General features: G+C 33.9%; 2 protein-coding genes across 3 annotated transcripts in view; one reads left to right on the forward strand and one right to left on the reverse strand.

Moving 5' to 3' along the window:
• The window catches only part of LOC132549848 (endophilin-B1-like), a 46324-nt gene extending 45243 nt beyond the window's left edge, over positions 1-1081 (reverse strand). For both annotated transcript variants that reach the window (XM_060213823.1, XM_060213822.1), the window contains exon 1: positions 982-1081. In XM_060213823.1, the coding sequence (XP_060069806.1) occupies positions 982-1056 (75 nt within the window). In that variant the 5' untranslated portion in view covers positions 1057-1081. The remainder of the gene's footprint in view (positions 1-981) is intronic.
• A 1052-nt stretch (positions 1082-2133) lies between these two features.
• The window catches only part of LOC132549824 (apoptotic chromatin condensation inducer in the nucleus-like), a 39438-nt gene continuing 20499 nt past the window's right edge, over positions 2134-21072 (forward strand). Inside the window, exons 1-7 of the mRNA XM_060213797.1 lie at positions 2134-2299; positions 2597-2741; positions 5075-5323; positions 5516-5624; positions 16473-16496; positions 19194-19300; positions 20554-20619. Coding sequence (XP_060069780.1) covers positions 2134-2299; positions 2597-2741; positions 5075-5323; positions 5516-5624; positions 16473-16496; positions 19194-19300; positions 20554-20619 — 866 coding nt within the window. The remainder of the gene's footprint in view (positions 2300-2596; positions 2742-5074; positions 5324-5515; positions 5625-16472; positions 16497-19193; positions 19301-20553; positions 20620-21072) is intronic.

Raw genomic sequence — 21072 nt, forward strand, 5'->3', positions numbered from 1 at the left:
GTTACAGCTGAAGTCAATGATATAAATTATATGTATGCTTGACAACTGGACTGACGCAACATTCTGGTTATGTTGCATCCTGTTAGCATTCAAACAGAAATAAATTGATGCATTTTAATGATATACTTCATGAATAATAGCAATGGGGAGTGGGCATATTTGTCAATATTTTTTTTTTATACAAAGCATTTGGTTTTTTCTATTTAATGTACTTTGACCAAGAAGCACAGATTCCATAAACTATGGTTTAATGTTGGCAGTAGCAGTTGTTCTATAATAAAAGTCCAGAATTTGATGAAGAATTTGATTTTTTTTTCTTTTAGAATGGCTATTTCATGTTTCAAAATTAGAACATGTGTAAATTGAACCTTAATCTGCTGTTGATGGTCACTAATGAAATGATTTTGAAAGTTTGACCCTGTAATTTAATATTATAGATACTGATGTAAGTTCATTCATAGTGTCTACTGAAATGAAGTAAAATTTAAGCAACTGGTGCCACTAAGTTTCCTTTACAAGTGAAGTCACAAGGCTTTTTCTGTCAATTTTGGACTTCTTGTTGGTCTTCTTTTGTAAAGTAAACATGCCAACTAGGAAGCAAATTAATAGGAGTAAACTGACCGTAAACTGTCGCAAATCAGTACCGGCTACTGAGCAAAATTTGTATTTGTAAAATCTCATTTAGTTACTTTTAAATTTTCTGCTTTTCAGAATTATGACAACTCAGAATAGTTGTTTAATCGATATCTGTGAAATATCTCGATTGGTTTTCACACAGGTAAAAGGTTGATGAATCATAGCATACTGGCCTATGCACCGATATATCCGTACGTGCACGGCGGTCTTGATGAAGGGAAAGTGTTTCATGAGAGCCTGACTCAGACTGACAGACTGAGGGGGCGTGAACATGTTTCACTGCATTTTGATCATATAATATTCGTATATATTCACGGAACGACAAAGAAATTATTATTTCAATACCTGTACTGCTCTGTTAAATAGTGTGCCTGCGTCTGCTGCGAACTTTTTCATCTTGAAGCGCTCACCGTTTTGCATCCATTAACCAGTCACTAAAAATCAATTTCCGACAGGCCAATCACTTCCGGGTTTTCCGCACTGAATTATACTACAAAGTATATTTTGAAAAAAATGAAGCACCATAAATTTTAAGCAAGATACATATACAAGTTAACGAATACTCTATCGAGCTGAGAATTAGATATATTTGTAATTCTGGAATATAGTTTTATTATATTCACCCCGAGACGGTCAAGTTGCCAAGAAGTTGTTTCAAAATGGCGGCTATGATCAATGAGATTAAGATAATGTAGTGAAGTTCGGCTTGTAAAAAGCCTTGTGCGTTCAAAAAATCACAAAAATGGACAATTCATTGGATTTAGTACTATGTGAGATTTTTTCTGTTCACAGTTTTGATAACAATATACATATTAATGTAAAAGTTTAACTTCAACGCTGAATTATCAGATTGTAAGCCATATTATCATACATTCATGTAAATTGTTACCGAACTGTTCAGAACTTGAAGACAAATTCGGATTTATCACCATGATGAAATTAGTTCTTTATAAGAATGTATTATTATGCGGTTGGTACAGTTGCAATAATGACACATGTTTCATTTGTTTACATGTCTGTTTACATGTATGTTGTTTATTTTTAGCTTTTAGTTGTACACAAAACCTCAGACCATGATTTATAATACTATCAAGGGTACATGGCATGGCATCCTAAGATATTTGATAATTCTCAGATAAAACGATGCATGTACCTCTACTGAACTCTCCCGATATTTGGGAAGCTCATTTCGGAAATCTTTATAAAATATTTTCAATAAGGAAACTTAAAGACTTATTATTATGCTTACAATACAGCCTTCAATATTTTAAAAAAGCTTTTTAGGGAGCAAATGATATGCTGAAATATAGGATGGCTTGTTTTAGCTATAACAAATGTACTTTCTAGAATAAAGAACTCATGACAAACTGTCTATTTCAATGAGAATATCCACTTGAATATACTTTAATGAATAAGTCTACTTAGATTTTTTGTTTGAACAATAGCAATATTCTTCTTGTTGACTTGTAGATAAATGGTAAACATAAAGGAAGCAAGATGATGAAGTACAATTCACGGGGATCACAGAAGATTTACCATGAAGATGAAACTGCATGTGGTCCTCTTTGTCAGCACCCAGCTTGTTGGCAGTCGACAAATCGACGTATCAAAAATATCCCTCGCAAGTTGGAGAAACTTCCACCACGGGAGGAAATTGAAACAGGTGCGCAAACTAATATGTTGAGATACATTTAAAAACTGTACATTCAATAAATGTAGGGTTAAAGGACTTGGTAATCTTTCTTACTTACCATGGGTTTCCCTCCTCCCCCTGAAACCCTCTATTTTATAAAAGTTGATGTTCATGATTTTTTCATTAAATCTCAAAATTTTATTTGTAATAGTTAGTTAAAATGAATCAGATTTTGCTGGTCACTTTATAAACTGTGAACACACCTTTAACACTTGAGATATGTTTTATTTTCCACTGAATAATTACATCCAAGTTTACTGTCCCCAGATTTGCCAACAGTTAAGGTGTGTAACATGCTGGCTGACTATGGAGAAGATTCAAGGGATCACTATCCCATGTATCATACCAACCAGCCTAACAATATGAGAGCTACGTCGGTACCAAACCTACCGTCACAGATGACCAAGACCAGGTATAGTAATCTTCGTTGGATCAAACTTAACAAATTATTCCTGCATGTAAAGCAAGATCAGTCTCTTACATTTCTTATTCATATATACATTTTGTTTTGGTAATTAGAAAAGTTTGAAAGAAACATAAAAGATAAATAAGATATGTATGTGAATCTCTTGAAAACATTTGTGTGGATACACCTGTAAATCCCCTCCTATTCTGGTATCTGTTACTTGCATGATTTTGAGCTACTGGTAATTTAGAAATGCATGTGGTATAATGTTTTTGCATTTGATTTTGTTGTGGGTGGTTTTATGGATGTATAACTGAACATGCATGTTATTTCATCTTGCATGATAAACCCATAAAAATAAAATACAAATACCAACAATCATTATAATCTAACACAATGCACTTCTATCTGTTTAAAGCATATCATGGCATAACAATATATTTCGTGTACATACCTTGTACATATATGTACTTCTGTTGCAAGACTACAGTCAAACCTTCTTGAAATACTCATTATTTTATATTCCTCACTACAACCTCTACCAACACGGTTCTGTTGTTTTTGTTTTTTTTGTTTTGTTTTTTTTTTTTTTTTTTTCAATTTTTCCTTTGAAACATCTGTTTTGTACAACATTTTGTACAGATTTTTTCTCCCATTTCATTTACAAATAAGTTTTACATTATGGACACAAAAACTTAAAGTTAGATACAGTAATTGCATGCTTTTTGTTTGATTATCTCCCCCTTAGACTCTATCAGAGGTGAGGATTGGATCATTAGTGTGACACTTTCATGTTCAGGGTTCTCCGTCACTTTTCTTATTGTAATGCAGAAAAGACAAGGAAGTATTTTTAGACAGCTGTTGTACTTATAAGCTGCATAATTCGTTTTATATTAAACAATCCATGCCTTAATGAAAACTTGATGAAACCAAGTTTGTCTTTGAAAAATACTAAAAATATAATGCAAATATATGTACTGTGTTTGACTTTCAAAATATTCATTATGATTTAATTTGATTAACTTGAAAATATTTTTAACTTTTTATTTAAGGAAATTGAAATAAGGTTGTCTTCCATGTTACCAAAAACCAGTGTATTCACATGTAGTAACCTGTTCATTGTTGACTGATGTATGTATATGCTACATAATTATGTGTATAGCTAGAAAAAGAGAAGTATTTGTAAATCAGTTACATATTTGTTGGACTATATGTTACGGAGAACCCTGCTCAATGTTTTGCTTTGTTTGGTTTGATTTGATGGTGTTGCTTTTGACTATTGTAATTGTACTGTAGTGTATTAAAATTGTTGCTGTCGTAGTGTTACTTGTTTGATATTGTTTCCCTCTGCAACAAAGTTTGCTAGAAAAGGAGTTCAGAGGGATCATGTGTGTGAACATGTGTGTGTGTTGTGGAATTTTACAGTTTTCATTTATATCCTTCCGTGGAGACTTATTTGTCCTGACAATTACTCCCTCAATTTGGACCTAATTTAACACTGACTTGCACATACTTACTTAATATACATTTTTGTATTAAGTAACATACTATAGTTAAATATATGTATAAGCCAAGGCAATAAGCTTTTTTTCCCTGTCTCAAGCTAATACATGCTAGTCCATTGTAAGCTACTGTAGTCCTGCAATGTACATGATGTACTAGTAAGGCTAGTAAGTTGGTAAAACTGTGAGAAAAAGTTAAAAAAAAATTATAATATATTTTAATCTTTTCAAATCAAGAAAAAAGAAAGTGACATTCAGGTAAGTGGTGTAAAAAAGAAAGGATTTATCATGGTTTTGAAGGTAGATTTGTTTTTATTTTCACGATGAAAAGTGTATAGGTACTGATGAAGCACTCTGGTGACAGGTATTATTGACATCATGAATTTGATTTTTACATTATTAATAAATTTATGGATTGGGATTTATTTGAGTCTGTTCATTTTCTTCCCTATATAGCATCATTAATACATGACTATAAGGTAGAATTTTAACCAAAATAAATGTTATGATATCAGAGATATAGTATTACATTAATATATAGCTAAATCGTAGCAAAAAGTGAAAGATAGCAATCAAAGAGGAAAATGATAATTTCAAAGGAAACAATTTTGTCTAAAATTTAAAATGTTAAAAGAATTTCACAAAGTTAATTATCTGTAGATTACTTTTTTGGAAAACATATTCAATCATTTCATTTGAAATATTAAGAAAAACAAATATTTAAAACTTTCTGTGCTGTTCAAAATACTACTGAACACAGATACAAAATAGAATGAGAAGATGAAGTTCACACTGTGTTTTGTTTATGACTCACTCGAGTTGTCTCCCCTATTGTAGTACGGGTCTGCGATTGACAGCCCCTGCCAGCACTCCTGTGATCAACAATCTGGATCCTCGCTCTAAACAGCAGCGGCAGCAAGACCAGTTCAATCGTCGCAACCTCAAGTATGTTGAAGTTCAGGAGGTGTTTGACCTTGAGGATCTTAACAGTACTTGGGACGATACATTTATAGCCAAACAGTACTACGTCTGGGTCCCCAAGGCCAATAGCAGAACCCCACGCAGTGAAAAATCAAATGATCAACAGTAAGTATACTCTCCTTCAACGTCTGGACAAAGAGAAAGAAAAGAAGAAATGATTGACAAGTAATACTATACTTAGATATTTTAATCAGAAATGTTTGTTTGGATGTAGTATGTAGCATTTATTCTCTAAGTTTATTACTTAAGCATGAAGATTTGCATTAAGCTAAATCTTTATTCATTTTCCATTCGTAGATCCTCTATAAGCCAAATGAATGCCACAAAGAAAGTTCTTGTAAAAGACATGACAGAAGATATGATCCCTCGTCATTATGAGTATGAACGTTACATGCAGGCCAGATCTGTAAGTACATGTTCTTTATACCTGTAAAAATATACCTCAGGGATAAATAATCTGATTTATTTTGCCATGATTGTGTTTATTTATTTTTAAGCTAACTTTTAACAAATGAATTTGAACATGTTTCAAAATTTTGTAATGCCAATCATGTAATAACATCCTGGTATAAGTATTTGAGCTTTGAGCAACTGGAAATAGTGAAGTCCTTTATGCACATCCATTCACCGTTGTTCAAAACTGGGATAGCTGAATTCTGAAGTAGAAGATAACTGGGACTTTTATGTAATGTGGGCAATTATATATATATATCTTACCCTCTGTATTATTTTAATGTGTGAAAAGACATTGACTTTCTTTCCTTTTTTATTTATTTTTTCTTGCACTCACTAAATTATTGATTAATTTTTAGATCAATGTGATATTTTGAACATTTGATATGAAAACAAGGGATATTTAAATGGCATTGAAGATGGAGCATCAACATCATATTTAGAATATAGATCACCTATAAGATATTGATCTAGTGAGATAAGATATTGATCCCGTGAGATAAGATATTGATCCATTGAGATAAGATAATGATCCAGTAAGATAAGATCCAGTGAGATAAGATATTGATCCAGTAAGATAAGATAATGATCCAGTGAGATAAGATATTGATCCAGTAAGATAAAATAATGATCCAGAAAGATAAGATCCAGTGAGATAAGATATTGATCCAGTGAGATAAGATATTGATCCAGTGAGATAAGATATTGATCCAGTGAGATAAGATAATGATCCAGTAAGATAAGATCCAGTAAGATAAGATATTGATCCAGTGAGATAAGATATTGATCCAGTGAGATAAGATAATCATCCAGTAAGATAAGATCCAGTAAGATAAGATATTGATCCAGTGAGATAAGATCCAGTAAGATAAGATATTGATCCAGTGAGATAAGATATTGATCCAGTGAGATAAGATAATGATCCAGTGAGATAAGATAATGATCCAGTGAGATAAGATATTGATCCAGTGAGATAAGATAATGATCCAGTAAGATAAGATCCAGATAAGATAGATCCAGTGAGATAAGATAATGATCCAGTAAGATAAGATCCAGTAAGATAATATATTGATCCAGTGAGATAAGATATTGATCCAGTGATAGATAAGATAATGATCCAGTGAGATAAGATAATGATCCAGTAAGATAAGAGATCCAGTAAGATCCAGTGAGATAAGATATTGATCCAGTGATCCAGTGAGATAAGATATGATCCAGTGAGTAAGTAAGATAAGATCCAGATAAGATATTGAGTAAGATAATGATCCAGATAAGAGATCCAGTGAGATAAGATAATGATCCAGTGAGATAAGATATTGATCCAGTGAGATAAGATAATGATCCAGTAAGATAAGATCCAGTGAGATAAGATATTGATCCAGTAAGATAAGAGAATGATCCAGTAAGATAAGATCCAGTAAGATAAGATATTGATCCAGTGAGATAAGATATTGATCCAGTGAGATAAGATAATGATCCAGTGAGATAAGATAATGATCCAGTGAGATAAGATATTGATCCAGTGAGATAAGATATTGATCCAGTGAGATAAGATAATGATCCAGTAAGATAAGATCCAGTAAGATAATATATTGATCCAGTGAGATAAGATATTGATCCAGTGAGATAAGATAATGATCCAGTGAGATAAGATAATGATCCAGTAAGATAAGATCCAGTGAGATAAGATAATGATCCAGTGAGATAAGATATTGATCCAGTGAGATAAGATATTGATCCAGTAAGATAAGATATTGATCCAGTGAGATAAGATAATGATCCAGTAAGAGATCCAGTGAGATAAGAATGATGATCCAGATAAGATAAGATCCAGTGAGATAAGATGATCCAGTGAGATAAGATAATGATCCAGTAAGATAATATCCAGTGAGATAAGATATTGATCCAGTAAGAGATCCAGTGAGATAAGATATTGATCCAGTGAGATAAGATATTGATCCAGTGAGAAAAGATATTGATCCAGTGAGATAAGATATTGATCCAGTGAGATAAGATATTGATCCAGTGAGAAAAGATATTGATCCAGTGAGATAAGATATTGATCCAGTGAGAAAAGATATTGATCCAGTGAGATAAGATATTGATCCAGTGACATAGATAATGATCCAGTAAGATAAGATCCAGTGAGATAAGATAATGATTTAGTGAGAAAAGATATTGATCCAGTGAGATAAGATCCAGTAAGATAAGATCCAGTGAGATAAGATAATGATCCAGTAAGATAAGATCCAGTAAGATAAGATAATGATCCAGTGAGATAAGATAATGATCCAGTAAGATAAGATCCAGTGAGATAAGATATTGATCCAGTGAGATAAGATAATGATACAGTGAGATAAGATATTGATCCAGTGAGATAAGATAATGATACAGTGAGATAAGATATTGATCCAGTGAGATAAGATATTGATCCAGTGAGATAAGATATTGATCCAGTGAGAAAAGATATTGATCCAGTGAGATAAGATATTGATCCAGTGACATAGATAATGATCCAGTAAGATAAGATCCAGTGAGATAAGATAATGATCCAGTGAGAAAAGATATTGATCCAGTGAGATAAGATATTGATCCTGTGAGATAAGATAATGATCCAGTAAGATAAGATAATGATCCAGTAAGATAAGAATTCAGTGAGATAAGATAATGATCCAGATAAGATAATGATCCAGTGAGATAAGATGAGATGATCCAGTGAGATAAGATATTGATCCAGTGAGATAAGATATTGATCCAGTGAGATAAGATAAGATATTGATCCAGTGAGATAAGAGAATGATAAGACCAGATAAGATAATTGATCCAGTGAGATAAGAGAATGATACAGTGAGATAAGATATTGATCCAGTAAGATAAGATCCAGTGAGATAAGATAATGATCCAGTAAGATAAGATCCAGTGAGATAAGATAATGATCCAGTAAGATAAGATCCAGTGAGATAAGATATTGATCCAGTGAGATAAGATGTTTCAACTTAACCTTAATTAGCCACAAATATAAATACACTCTAACATAACAATAATAGATTGAGTGCAAGAAAGAAATAATGAGCCTGACATCTAAATTCTATCTGGTAAAAATCACAAGATTTGATTAAGATTCTTTTTATGTCTTGTGTTACAAAACACACAGAAGGGCAGACATCACATAGTTACAGTTTTGTTGGCTGACTTATTACTACGCTAAATACATTTTTATAATGTTTACACTATGTTGTTGATTTCAGCCATCTATTCGGGTAATAAGTTATACTGTTTAGTCACAAATGTTTCATTTATCTGTAACACAAATTTATATCAGTTAGATCACATAGTCACTCATCATCATTAACTTTAATCAATACAATAATCTACACTAGAATAATTTTTCTTATTAAGTCACTATTTTAGCTTTCAGAATGAATAGTTAAATTTTGTATCATACAAATTTCAAGCATATTTTTTTTCTTGATGATTAAATTTGTACCACATTAAATTCTTAAATCTACAACACAATAAACATTTTGCTTTGATATAATTTGTTTCTTACATTTGATATCAATATTTACAAACAGAAATGATTCATGGCTTAGGAGGTTTCGTTTTCCTTACAATTCTTTTAACAAAAAATGTTCCAAAATACTAAACAAAGAAGAGTTATTGCCCCTTCATTATTCTTTAAGTAGCTAAATGTATCTGTAAGCTAGATGGCATTGCCAAGTGTTAACTTACACTCCAATGGTATTAATCACCCAAGTTCTTGTAAATTCTGTTGTGAAACGAAGGTATATAGTTATATATTGCATCACAGTCTTTATTTACCTATATATATCAGCATATACATTTTGATCAGATTGGTAACAATTACTAAATATTCCTGAATCTGATAATAAAATTTGTTTGTTATACAGCCAGACAGTTTAAGATATGAGAAAACCAATTCTAGGTTTAACGAGGTAAACTAGTTGATTTTGGAATGGTGGAAGTAGAATGGTGATGGCTGACATTTTAGGAGGATTAGAGATTTCATTAGGCATGACTCATTACTAACTATATCAGAAAGTGTATAATGTCTTAATGTTTTTGTTATCATCCTGTTATCCACTCTCCAAGTGAGTAGTTTATTTATCTGTTGGGATCTGGCAGTGGGTAATTTGTTATCATCCTGTTATCCACTCTCCAAGTGAGTAGTTTATTTATCTGTTGGGATCTGGCAGTGGGTAATTTGTTATCATCCTGTTATCCACTCTCCAAGTGAGTAGTTTATTTATCTGTTGGGATCTGGCAGTGGGTAATTTGTTATCATCCTGTTATCCACTCTCCAAGTGAGTAGTTTATTTATCTGTTGGGATCTGGCAGTGGGTAATTTGTTATCATCCTGTTATCCACTCTCCAAGTGAGTAGTTTATTTATCAGTTGGGATCTGACAGTGGGTAATTTATCATCCTGTTATCCACTCTCCAAGTGAGTAGTTTATTTATCTGTTGGGATCTGGCAGTGGGTAATTTGTTATCATCCTGTTATCCACTCTCCAAGTGAGTAGTTTATTTATCAGTTGGGATCTGGCAGTGGGTAATTTGTTATCATCCTGTTATCCACTCTCCAAGTGAGTAGTTTATTTATCTGTTGGGATCTGGCAGTGGGTAATTTGTTATCATCCTGTTATCCACTCTCCAAGTGAGTAGTTTATTTATCAGTTGGGATCTGACAGTGGGTAATTTATCATCCTGTTATCCACTCTCCAAGTGAGTAGTTTATTTATCAGTTGGGATCTGACAGTGGGTAATTTATCATCCTGTTATCCACTCTCCAAGTGAATAGTTTATTTATCAGTTGGGATCTGACAGTGGGTAATTTATCATCCTGTTATCCACTCTCCAAGTGAATAGTTTATTTATCTGTTGGGATCTGACAGTGGGTAATTTGTTATCATCCTGTTATCCACTCTCCAAGTGAATAGTTTATTTATCTGTTGGGATCTGACAGTGGGTAATTTGTTATCATCCTGTTATCCACTCTCCAAGTGAATAGTTTATTTATCAGTTGGGATCTGACAGTGGGTAATTTATCATCCTGTTATCCACTCTCCAAGTGAGTAGTTTATTTATCTGTTGGGATCTGGCAGTGGGTAATTTATCATCCTGTTATCCACTCTCCAAGTGAGTAGTTTATTTATCTGTTGGGATCTGGCAGTGGGTAATTTGTTATCATCCTGTTATCCACTCTCCAAGTGAGTAGTTTATTTATCTGTTGGGATCTGGCAGTGGGTAATTTGTTATCATCCTGTTATCCACTCTCCAAGTGAATAGTTTATTTATCAGTTGGGATCTGACAGTGGGTAATTTATCATCCTGTTATCCACTCTCCAAGTGAGTAGTTTATTTATCAGTTGGGATCTGGCAGTGGGTAATTTGTTATCATCCTGTTATCCACTCTCCAAGTGAGTAGTTTATTTATCTGTTGGGATCTGGCAGTGGGTAATTTGTTATCATCCTGTTATCCACTCTCCAAGTGAGTAGTTTATTTATCTCTGGCAGTGGGTAATTTGTTATCATCCTGTTATCCACTCTCCAAGTGAATAGTTTATTTATCAGTTGGGATCTGACAGTGGGTAATTTATCATCCTGTTATCCACTCTCCAAGTGAGTAGTTTATTTATCTGTTGGGATCTGACAGTGGGTAATTTGTTATCATCCTGTTATCCACTCTCCAAGTGAGTAGTTTATTTATCTGTTGGGATCTGGCAGTGGGTAATTTGTTATCATCCTGTTATCCACTCTCCAAGTGAGTAGTTTATTTATCTGTTGGGATCTGGCAGTGGGTAATTTGTTATCATCCTGTTATCCACTCTCCAAGTGAGTAGTTTATTTATCAGTTGGGATCTGACAGTGGGTAATTTGTTATCATCCTGTTATCCACTCTCCAAGTGAATAGTTTATTTATCTGTTGGGATCTGGCAGTGGGTAATTTGTTATCATCCTGTTATCCACTCTCCAAGTGAGTAGTTTATTTATCAGTTGGGATCTGACAGTGGGTAACTCTTTGTTATCATCCTGTTATCCACTCTCCAAGTGAGTAGTTTATTTATCTGTTGGGATCTGGCAGTGGGTAATTTGTTATCATCCTGTTATCCACTCTCCAAGTGAGTAGTTTATTTATCTGTTGGGATCTGGCAGTGGGTAATTTTATCATCCTGTTATCCACTCTCCAAGTGAGTGATCTGGCAGTGGGTAATTTGTTATCATCCACTCTCCAAGTGAGTAGTTTATTTATCAGTTGGGATCTGGACAGTGGGTAATTTGTTATCATCCTGTTATCCACTCTCCAAGTGAGTAGTTTATTTATCTGTTGGGATCTGGCAGTGGGTAATTTGTTATCATCCTGTTATCCACTCTCCAAGTGAGTAGTTTATTTATCAGTTGGGATCTGGCAGTGGGTAATTTGTTATCATCCTGTTATCCACTCTCCAAGTGAGTAGTTTATTTATCTGTTGGGATCTGGCAGTGGGTAATTTGTTATCATCCTGTTATCCACTCTCCAAGTGAGTAGTTTATTTATCTGTTGGGATCTGGCAGTGGGTAATTTGTTATCATCCTGTTATCCACTCTCCAAGTGAGTAGTTTATTTATCAGTTGGGATCTGACAGTGGGTAATTTATCATCCTGTTATCCACTCTCCAAGTGAGTAGTTTATTTATCTGTTGGGATCTGGCAGTGGGTAGTTATCATCCTGTTATCCACTCTCCAAGTGAATAGTTTATTTATCTGTTGGGATCTGGCAGTGGTTAATTTGTTATCATCCTGTTATCCACTCTCCAAGTGAGTAGAGTATTTATCAGTTGGGATCTGGCAGTGGGTAATTTATCATCTTGGTATTCACTTGGTATTCCCAATGGCAATCGGGTAATCATCCTAGTATCCACTCTTCCAATGGGGAGGGGGTTGTTTGTCATCCTAGTATCCACTCTTCCAATGGGGAGGGGGTTGTTTGTCATCCTAGTATCCACTCCTCCAAAGGGGGGAAAGGGGGAGGGGGGTTGTTTGTCATCCTAGTATCCACTCTTCCAACTCTTCCATTAGAGAGATGGGGGATGGGTTGTTTATCATCCTGGTTTCCACTCTCTTAGTGGGTGGTTTGTTCATCATCCTGGTTTCCAATCTCCCAGGGGGTGGTTTGTTTGTCATTCGGGTATATCCAATCTCTCTGTGGATGGTTGGTTTCTCCCAGATATCTGCTTTCTCAGATGCATTCAGATGGTTTAATTATGGTCTCGTTTTCCACTCAGATGTTTCATTTATTGTGTTGGTTTCCACTTTGTGGGTGGTTTGTTCATTGTCCTGGTATCCACTGTCAGAGTGGGTGGTTTGTTCATTGTCCTGGTATCCACTGTCAGAGTGGATGGTTTATCTATTGTCCTGGTGTCCACTGTCAGAGTGGATGGTTTATCTATTGTCCTGGTATCCACTGTCAGAGTGGATGGTTTATCTATTGTCCTGGTATCCACTGACAGAGTGGATGGTTTATTTATTGTCCTGGTATCAACTGTCAGAGTGGATGGTTTATCTATTGTCCTGGTATCCACTGTCAGAGTGGGTGGTTTGTTCATTGTCCTGCTATCCACTGTCAGAGTGGATGGTTTATCTACTGTCTTCTTATCCACTGTCAGAGTGGATGGTTTATCTATTGTCCTGGTATCCACTGTCAGAGTGGGTGGTTTGTTCATTGTCCTGCTATCCACTGTCAGAGTGGATGGTTTATCTACTGTCTTCTTATCCACTGTCAGAGTGGATGGTTTATCTATTGTCCTGGTATCCACTGTCAGAGTGGATGGTTTATTTGTTGTCCTGGTTCCCGCTGTCAGAGTGGATGGTTTATCTATTGTCCTGGTGTCCACTGTCAGAGTGGATGGTTTATCTATTGTCCTGGTGTCCACTATCAGAGTGGATGGTTTATCTATTGTCCTGGTATCCACTGTTAGAGTGGATGGTTTATTTATTGTCCTGGTATCCACTGTCAGAGTGGGTGGTTTGTTCATTGTCCTGGTATCCACTGTCAGAGTGGATGGTTTATCTACTGTCATCTTATCCACTGTCAGAGTGGATGGTTTATCTGTTGTCCTGGTGTCCACTGTCAGAGTGGATGGTTTATCTGTTGTCCTGGTGTCCACTGTCAGAGTGGATGGTTTATCTGTTGTATTGATGTCCACTGTCAGAGTGGATGGTTTATCTATTGTCCTGGTGTCCACTGTCAGAGTGGATGGTTTATCTATTATATTGGTGTCCACTGTCAGAGTGGATGGTTTATCTATTGTATTGGTACCCACTGTCAGAGTGGATGGTTTATCTATTGTCCTGGTACCCACTGTCAGAGTGGATGGTTTATCTATTGTATTGGTACCCACTGTCAGAGTGGATGGTTTATCTATTGTCCTGGTACCCACTGTCAGAGTGGATGGTTTATCTATTGTATTGGTACCCACTGTCAGAGTGGGTGGTTTGTTCATTGTCCTGGTATCCACTGTCAGAGTGGATGGTTTGTTCATTGTCCTGGTATCCACTGTCAGAGTGGATGGTTTATCTATTGTCCTGGTGTCCACTGTCAGAGTGGATGGTTTATCTATTGTCCTGGTACCCACTGTCAGAGTGGATGGTTTATCTATTGTATTGGTACCCACTGTCAGAGTGGATGGTTTATCTATTGTCCTGGTATCCACTGTCAGAGTGGATGGTTTATCTATTGTCCTGGTACCCACTGTCAGAGTGGATGGTCTATCTATTGTATTAGTTTCCACTCTTCCAGTGGAAGGTTTTATTATTCTTGTATCCACTCTCCTATTGGACAGTTTGGTTATCACTGTGGTTCCACTTTCCAAGTGTGTCGTTTTATCATCCTGTCACAGTTTTTTTTAGAGAGCTTCAATATTTTAGGGATTAATACAAGTGTGGTCTTTAGATTGTACTGACTTTGTAGTACATTGTTTTAACTTTAGACTACTTATTAATACTTGATAAAAATAGTATGACATCCTTCCCTATTGCTTACTGTTAAAATGTGCTGGACAAAATATTTTTCACTGATAGATAGTTCTGGACAAACCCACCAAAAAATATCAGAGCAATTTTACTATCAATAACTTAGTATGTATAATGTCTTAGTAATGGTGTAGAATGAAATTAATCATGTCAGTAGACATTAAGTTTGTAAAATGTGATGTTGATCCAATCTGGTTTTATTTGGCTATAGAGATAAATTCATATTAGGTATATACAATCTCCCTACATGGGATCTAACTTTTCACTTGTTGATTTTTATGTATGGAAGGAAATCAATTCATCATTATTAGAAAGTAGTTCTGGCAAACAAATTCAAATAACGTAACATCCATAAATCACAAACTGTGCTATTACTGTACTTACTGTATATCAACGTTCAGGAAAGAAATTCTAATATCTTGATCTACAATCTTTTGCATGCATAATTATTGACTTTATTCTATAATTCAAGGTGAGACTGACTTTAGGGACTACTTTGTTGTTTTTTGTCTGTAGTTAAACTTTAGCACTATACACTCTGATCATCAGAGGTAGTTTTACTAAACTAGAGTTAATTATTATACTAAATCAATAGTTAAAGTTATTTGTCTGTTTAGTTGATGAAGCTGACTGTGAAGTAGATAGGTTACTGACATTTGTCCTAACAGAATTTCCATTACTTTAATGGTGAATAGGGATGCTGACTGTTTTTAATGGATTTAAAATGTAAAAATAAGAAAATTGAGTAATTGAATAAATAGAAGTATCTTTAGTTTGATTTGTTCCTTATTTTTGGGTTAGAGATAATGATGTTTGATTAATCTATAGACTCTAGCCATCCTACAAAATGTATGCACAACTCTTACAATGCTATATTGCTGTTTAAAGCATTTCTCATGAAGTGTAACATGTGCTATAATTTCAAACTTCACTTTTTCAAATTTATTTTCATTAAATTGAAACACTGAAATAAATACTGAAGCATCTTTTGAAATGAATTGATAAAATAGCTGTACATGTTTGTACCCAGTTTTGCGGTATGGTATTAAATTTTCCGAGTTGAAGGCACATTGCAATACTATCATTAATGTAGAAAGATAAGTTTCTCAAATGAATATGTTATTTTACACTCTGGACCAAACCAATTTTAAAAGCCAGAAACAGATTGAATTGACCAAAAACATTCTGCTACTTCAATTTAGTATCATGAATTTTATGAAAAAAATCTTTGATGCCGTTGGAGTGATAAGAAATAGATATGATAAAAATGCCTAATGTTTCAAATCATGAATATTACTGTGTTTATACAGCTTTGAACTCATTGCTGATGATAAACATAAATAAATTTAGTGTTATAGTTTTTGAGTACCATGGTTGAAATACAAAGAAATGACATATCATTGTCTTCCAAAGAGCCAGTTACTTCCCCTGTTTTATGTCAGAAGTTTTATGTTGGGCCTGTTTTAGGCTTATTGAAGAATAAATATAGTTATAGGACATTGTTGTGAAGAGTCGATCGAAAATTTATCTGCACTTTCTCAGATATTGTTAAACAGAGCTACATGTTGCAGTTGTGATTAATTAAGGATGACTACCAGCTGTTATTTTTTTTGTTTTGTTCCTTTGATTTAATTTTTACCTTTGCATTAATGAAAAATAATTAAAAAATACTAACAGCTTTGTTTTTCGCCATTTTTGAATTCTTTGATCATGATACCTATTTGTAAAGTTTTGACATTGTTACATATATTTGTGATGATTCCTTACAGGCTGACAGCTGGCCCGTACTGAAGGTAGTTTTGTGTCTCTGTATACATACCTTTGTACCTACCTATAGTCTGCCTAAATACCTTTAACTATACCAGATCATTATGATAACATTATGTAGCCTGTCTAAACCTATGTGAATATTGCTTGTTAAATATGTGTACTTATCTGACTGTAGAATTCTGTAGTCAGTTTTTTTAACTTGTCACTTAGAAAATTGCCAATTTTAATTCCCATTAGTTTCTGTTGTATTTAGTGATTGCACATCTTCACACACATGCATGGATATAGTAAATCATGTCAGTATTTACATCACCTTTGTTTTGACCTTTTGCATGCCTTAGCCCTGATCTGTGTGAGCTTCCCTTCTCGCCTCTTTAGAACAATCTCTAATGTAGTAATGAATTTTACTACAAACTCACTGCACAATGGTAAACTTTGATTAAAATGTATAGTCAGGATTTAGCAGTCAAAGGCAGCCTTTATTTCACTTGTTAGTTCAACTTTTAACTGTTGATAAGTCAACATTACCCATCATAAGTCTTTAATTGTCATAAGTGGAAGATTGAAAAATTTCATTTATCGTAAGAGTTTTGCTATTTATCATAATATATACCACGTTCTCCTGACTTGTACATTCCCGGTGATACCTTCTCTCAGTACAAACATATAAAAATATGGGAAATCTGTAGAAAACTCAGATGAGTGATTTTCTTATGCATTGGAGAATGACAGAAGACTATCCTAGATATTAGTAATGTAGGGCTCAGTGTAAAACATGAGAGTGATGTGATGGTCTCTGGTATTAGGACTGGAAGTGGGATGTTGTGATAATAAGTTTAGTTAGTATTTAGTGTATAGATGATTAATTGATGTTATGTTGTTTGTCTACTGTAAAAATAATCCGCCTTTTGTAGGTGATGGTATATGATCTGCATGGGCCTCTATAATATCAGCGCTGTCCAATTAACAAAATACACAGATTATTTCATCCCATCAGAGCAACATGGTGCTATTTGGATTTTTTTTTAGCTTAAATGAGTTTTTTCTGATATCTAAGTAAAATATAGATAATTAAAGAAGGTAATTGCTTATTAACAAAACGTACTATCTTCAGAAATTAGATAAGGATTTGAGCAACAAGGTGCAATCTCAGTATCAGTTTGTATAACAAGATGCCTTGTCATGAGAAGGCGCCTTGTTGCACACACATTGTAATGGGTTTTGGTTTCATATTACAACTCAATTATCTGATATGACCCCATTTGTCTGAATCAGGGGAATATTGATTCTTTTGAAAAAAAATGTTATCCCAGGAATTTCTGAAATTCTTAGAAGAAACAGGTGAAATGATGTAGAGGAGGTATAACAGTTATCAATGTAATTGTCATTAAGTAAACACTCTTTTGTTCAAGAAATTTCTCTTCCCTCAGATTGAGAATGGTCAGATACTTCTGACTCTTTAGAGTTTGATATTGACATTAATGCAAATTTCTTTGGTTCTTCACAAATACCTGAAGAGGAAGCTAAAAATATCCCCTGACAGTATGAAGATACTAGGAAAATGATACACAGATATGTTAACCCTTTTATTTAGAGGATAGCTGTGACAAAGGAAATCATGCACATATTCTGAATCTACTTGTAAAAAAGATGATAATTCTAGGAACAATAATATTAACATAGGTGAAACTGTCTACAAAATATTGGGGTATTGAGGAAAGTAATACACAGATACTGGAAACTACTGTACCTGTTTGGAAAGCAACAATGCCTGACAAAATAATCCAAAAAATAGATTTTCTTTCTCAAGGGATATAATACTTTACATGGAACTAGTTTGTCAGAGAGTAGTGGTGCCATGGAAGAAAATAACAATATATTTAATGACAACACTGCATTAAGAGGAGGGCAATATACTTTTAAAATTAAGATCAGCGCCGACCAAGTGAGATGAACAAGAATTAGAAGTCTCCCTAGTGTCTTGCCTAAGGACATAACCATGTCAGTAAAGACTGGTCCATTTCTCAGCTTTCTTAGAAAAACAAATCTCCCAAGGGTAGGGGTCATCGAACCAAGTACCACTGATCTTAATTGAGGTTGAGCAGGCCAATGTTTTAACCTGCGTGAGCTATCATGGTGAGGGGGTGGCTGGTGTCACATAAGTGGTAAAAGATAAATGAAGTGGCAGAGTTTTAGTGACTTTTATGTTATATGTGGGTGATTCTGCTCTAAAAATGTTCAGCATGTTATACATAAAAAGGATAGGTAAATATTTTAAACATTTATTGATTACTACATATAATCTCTTGAAACTTTCAATTACTGTCTTCTCAAAACATTAAAAATCAAGATAGCATCTTGTTGATCAAATGGGATGATTTATTAGTAACCAACATACTCTTCTGAAACATTTTTTTCTTCAATTTACTTTCAGATTTTTTCAGACAAATTTACATAATTTGGAAATCATATTACCATAATGGTACTGTAAATACATAGATACTGGTATGATTTAAACTCTGTGAGAAACTGTCACTTTCATTGATACCTAGCACTCTTTGTAAATTGGTTTAAAGGTAGGTATTTTGAATAGAATGTCATTTCTCTCGCTTTTTTCAAAATTCCACAAATTGATCAGACTTGTTTAAAATGCCAAAAAAATACAATATTCTTCATACTGGTAAACATTAGTTAAATTATTTTAATGATTTATTTTACAGAAAAAACGTGCTGTGATGTCACCAACATACAGTCAGTACAATCGTCGAACCCCTTACTCAAGCATTGGTAATTCTGCTCATGACAGGACAGCATTTGATACGGATGGGTCAGTAGCCATAATGAGATGTCACATATTCTTCTATTTCAGAATTATTATCATTGTAAGATGTCCCATCTATTACTAAACTTATGAGTTGGTTATACATATTGAACCATAAAAAGAGCTTATTTAATAGACATGTCTAATGATGTCTATGTGTTCTAGAACATTAATCCTTACAAAATTATTTGTGTGCCTTTATTTGAAGTGTTTTAAATGGTGAAGGGAAATTTAACAGAAACACTATGAATTGGAAACTTTGAACAGGCTGTGTATACAACAATACATGTAATGGAAAGAGTATGAAAGAGTTATTTCCCTTGCATTAAGCTATTCTGAATTGAATATATACTTAACATGTTTAGCACATGTGTAATAGATATATACTTCAGACTTCCTTTTTATGCCCTTGCCTTCGAAAATGGGGTGCATTAAGTGTTACCCATGTATGATTAGTCTGTCCTGATTTAATTTTCGCACCATAATTTAAGAATGCCTTAATGAAATTAAATAATATTTTGCATGTTTCTTTAGATATTAAAAATTTAGGCCAGCTTTGATTTTTGCTAATTTCTGACAGTTTCTACCAGAGTTATGGCCTTTTCTTGACTTAGAAACTTTGGTTTCCACACCATAACTATAGAATGCCTCAATAGACTGAAATAACACTTTGCATGTATATTGAAATATTTAAGATATTGACCACTCTAAAAATCTCCATCAAGGTTTAAATTGCACTAATTTCAAGATTATTCACTGCTGGTTAAATATATTATTACAGTTATGCCCCTTGTCCTGAGAAAATTTCAAGCAACTAATAGCTTCTGCTCATTACCTGTCAGAAATTTTGAATTGGAATTTGGTATATACATTTATTAAGGAAAAAGGCAGGTCATGTGTTTGTTTAGTTGGGTTAAATGATACATTGTTTTTAATAGAGTTATGCCCCTTGGACTTACAAATTTCAAACAGTTCAAATTTCCAGTTTTGTCCCAGCGGGAGGCATTCATGTCATACTGACAGGTCCAGTTATGAATATTATTTCAAAACACCAATAAATTTTGTGCTGTCTGTTTCTAATTTTACAATAACATTCGCTTCAATCAGTTTATTGAAAAAAAAAAAAATGCTTAGGTAATGCATTATATGTTGAAATTGTTAATGTATTTTTGTGTGTGTCCCATGCTTCTTTTTAACGGTGAAGGAATGTGATATGACTGTGTTTCATGTATGTTGTGTTGTTTTGCTCTGCTGTGTAGAATTGACGATTTGCTTGATCTCCCACGAGACATTCTGGTGAAAGTATTGGATCATGCCAAACAAAGGTGAGTGACATATACTGTATATATCAAAAAACGCTATTTGAACCAGATGCTTTGTACAAATAAACATGTCAGGACAGAGAAGATACCCCTGAAACCCAAGATATCCATGGGCATTTTAGTTTTGCTGTATGGAGTTTACTTCTGAAATTTCTGTTTAGGATTGTTTTGAGAACATTTTGATAATTTGATATTTTTCTTACTTTGGATATCATTTTCAATGATTAAACATAAAATAGTGGTTTTGTATTTCAACAATTAACAGATTTGAAGAATTGACAAAATTTAGATTCTGCATAAATTTGGTGTTAAGCTGACAGTGCTTGAAAAAATTGGTGCAAGTCTGTTGAAAAACTGTCACCACATTTTTCTAGATTCAGCAAGTTATCAGCCACTTTAATGGGTATGGTTTATTTCTGTGGATAATTCTCCATACCCCGCAGCTGTAATGTCATT

Source organism: Ylistrum balloti, unplaced genomic scaffold, assembly GCF_031769215.1.
Source record: "Ylistrum balloti isolate Yb309-2 unplaced genomic scaffold, AGI_CSIRO_Ybal_v1 Utg370078, whole genome shotgun sequence".
In the NCBI taxonomy this organism is placed as follows: domain Eukaryota; kingdom Metazoa; phylum Mollusca; class Bivalvia; order Pectinida; family Pectinidae; genus Ylistrum; species Ylistrum balloti.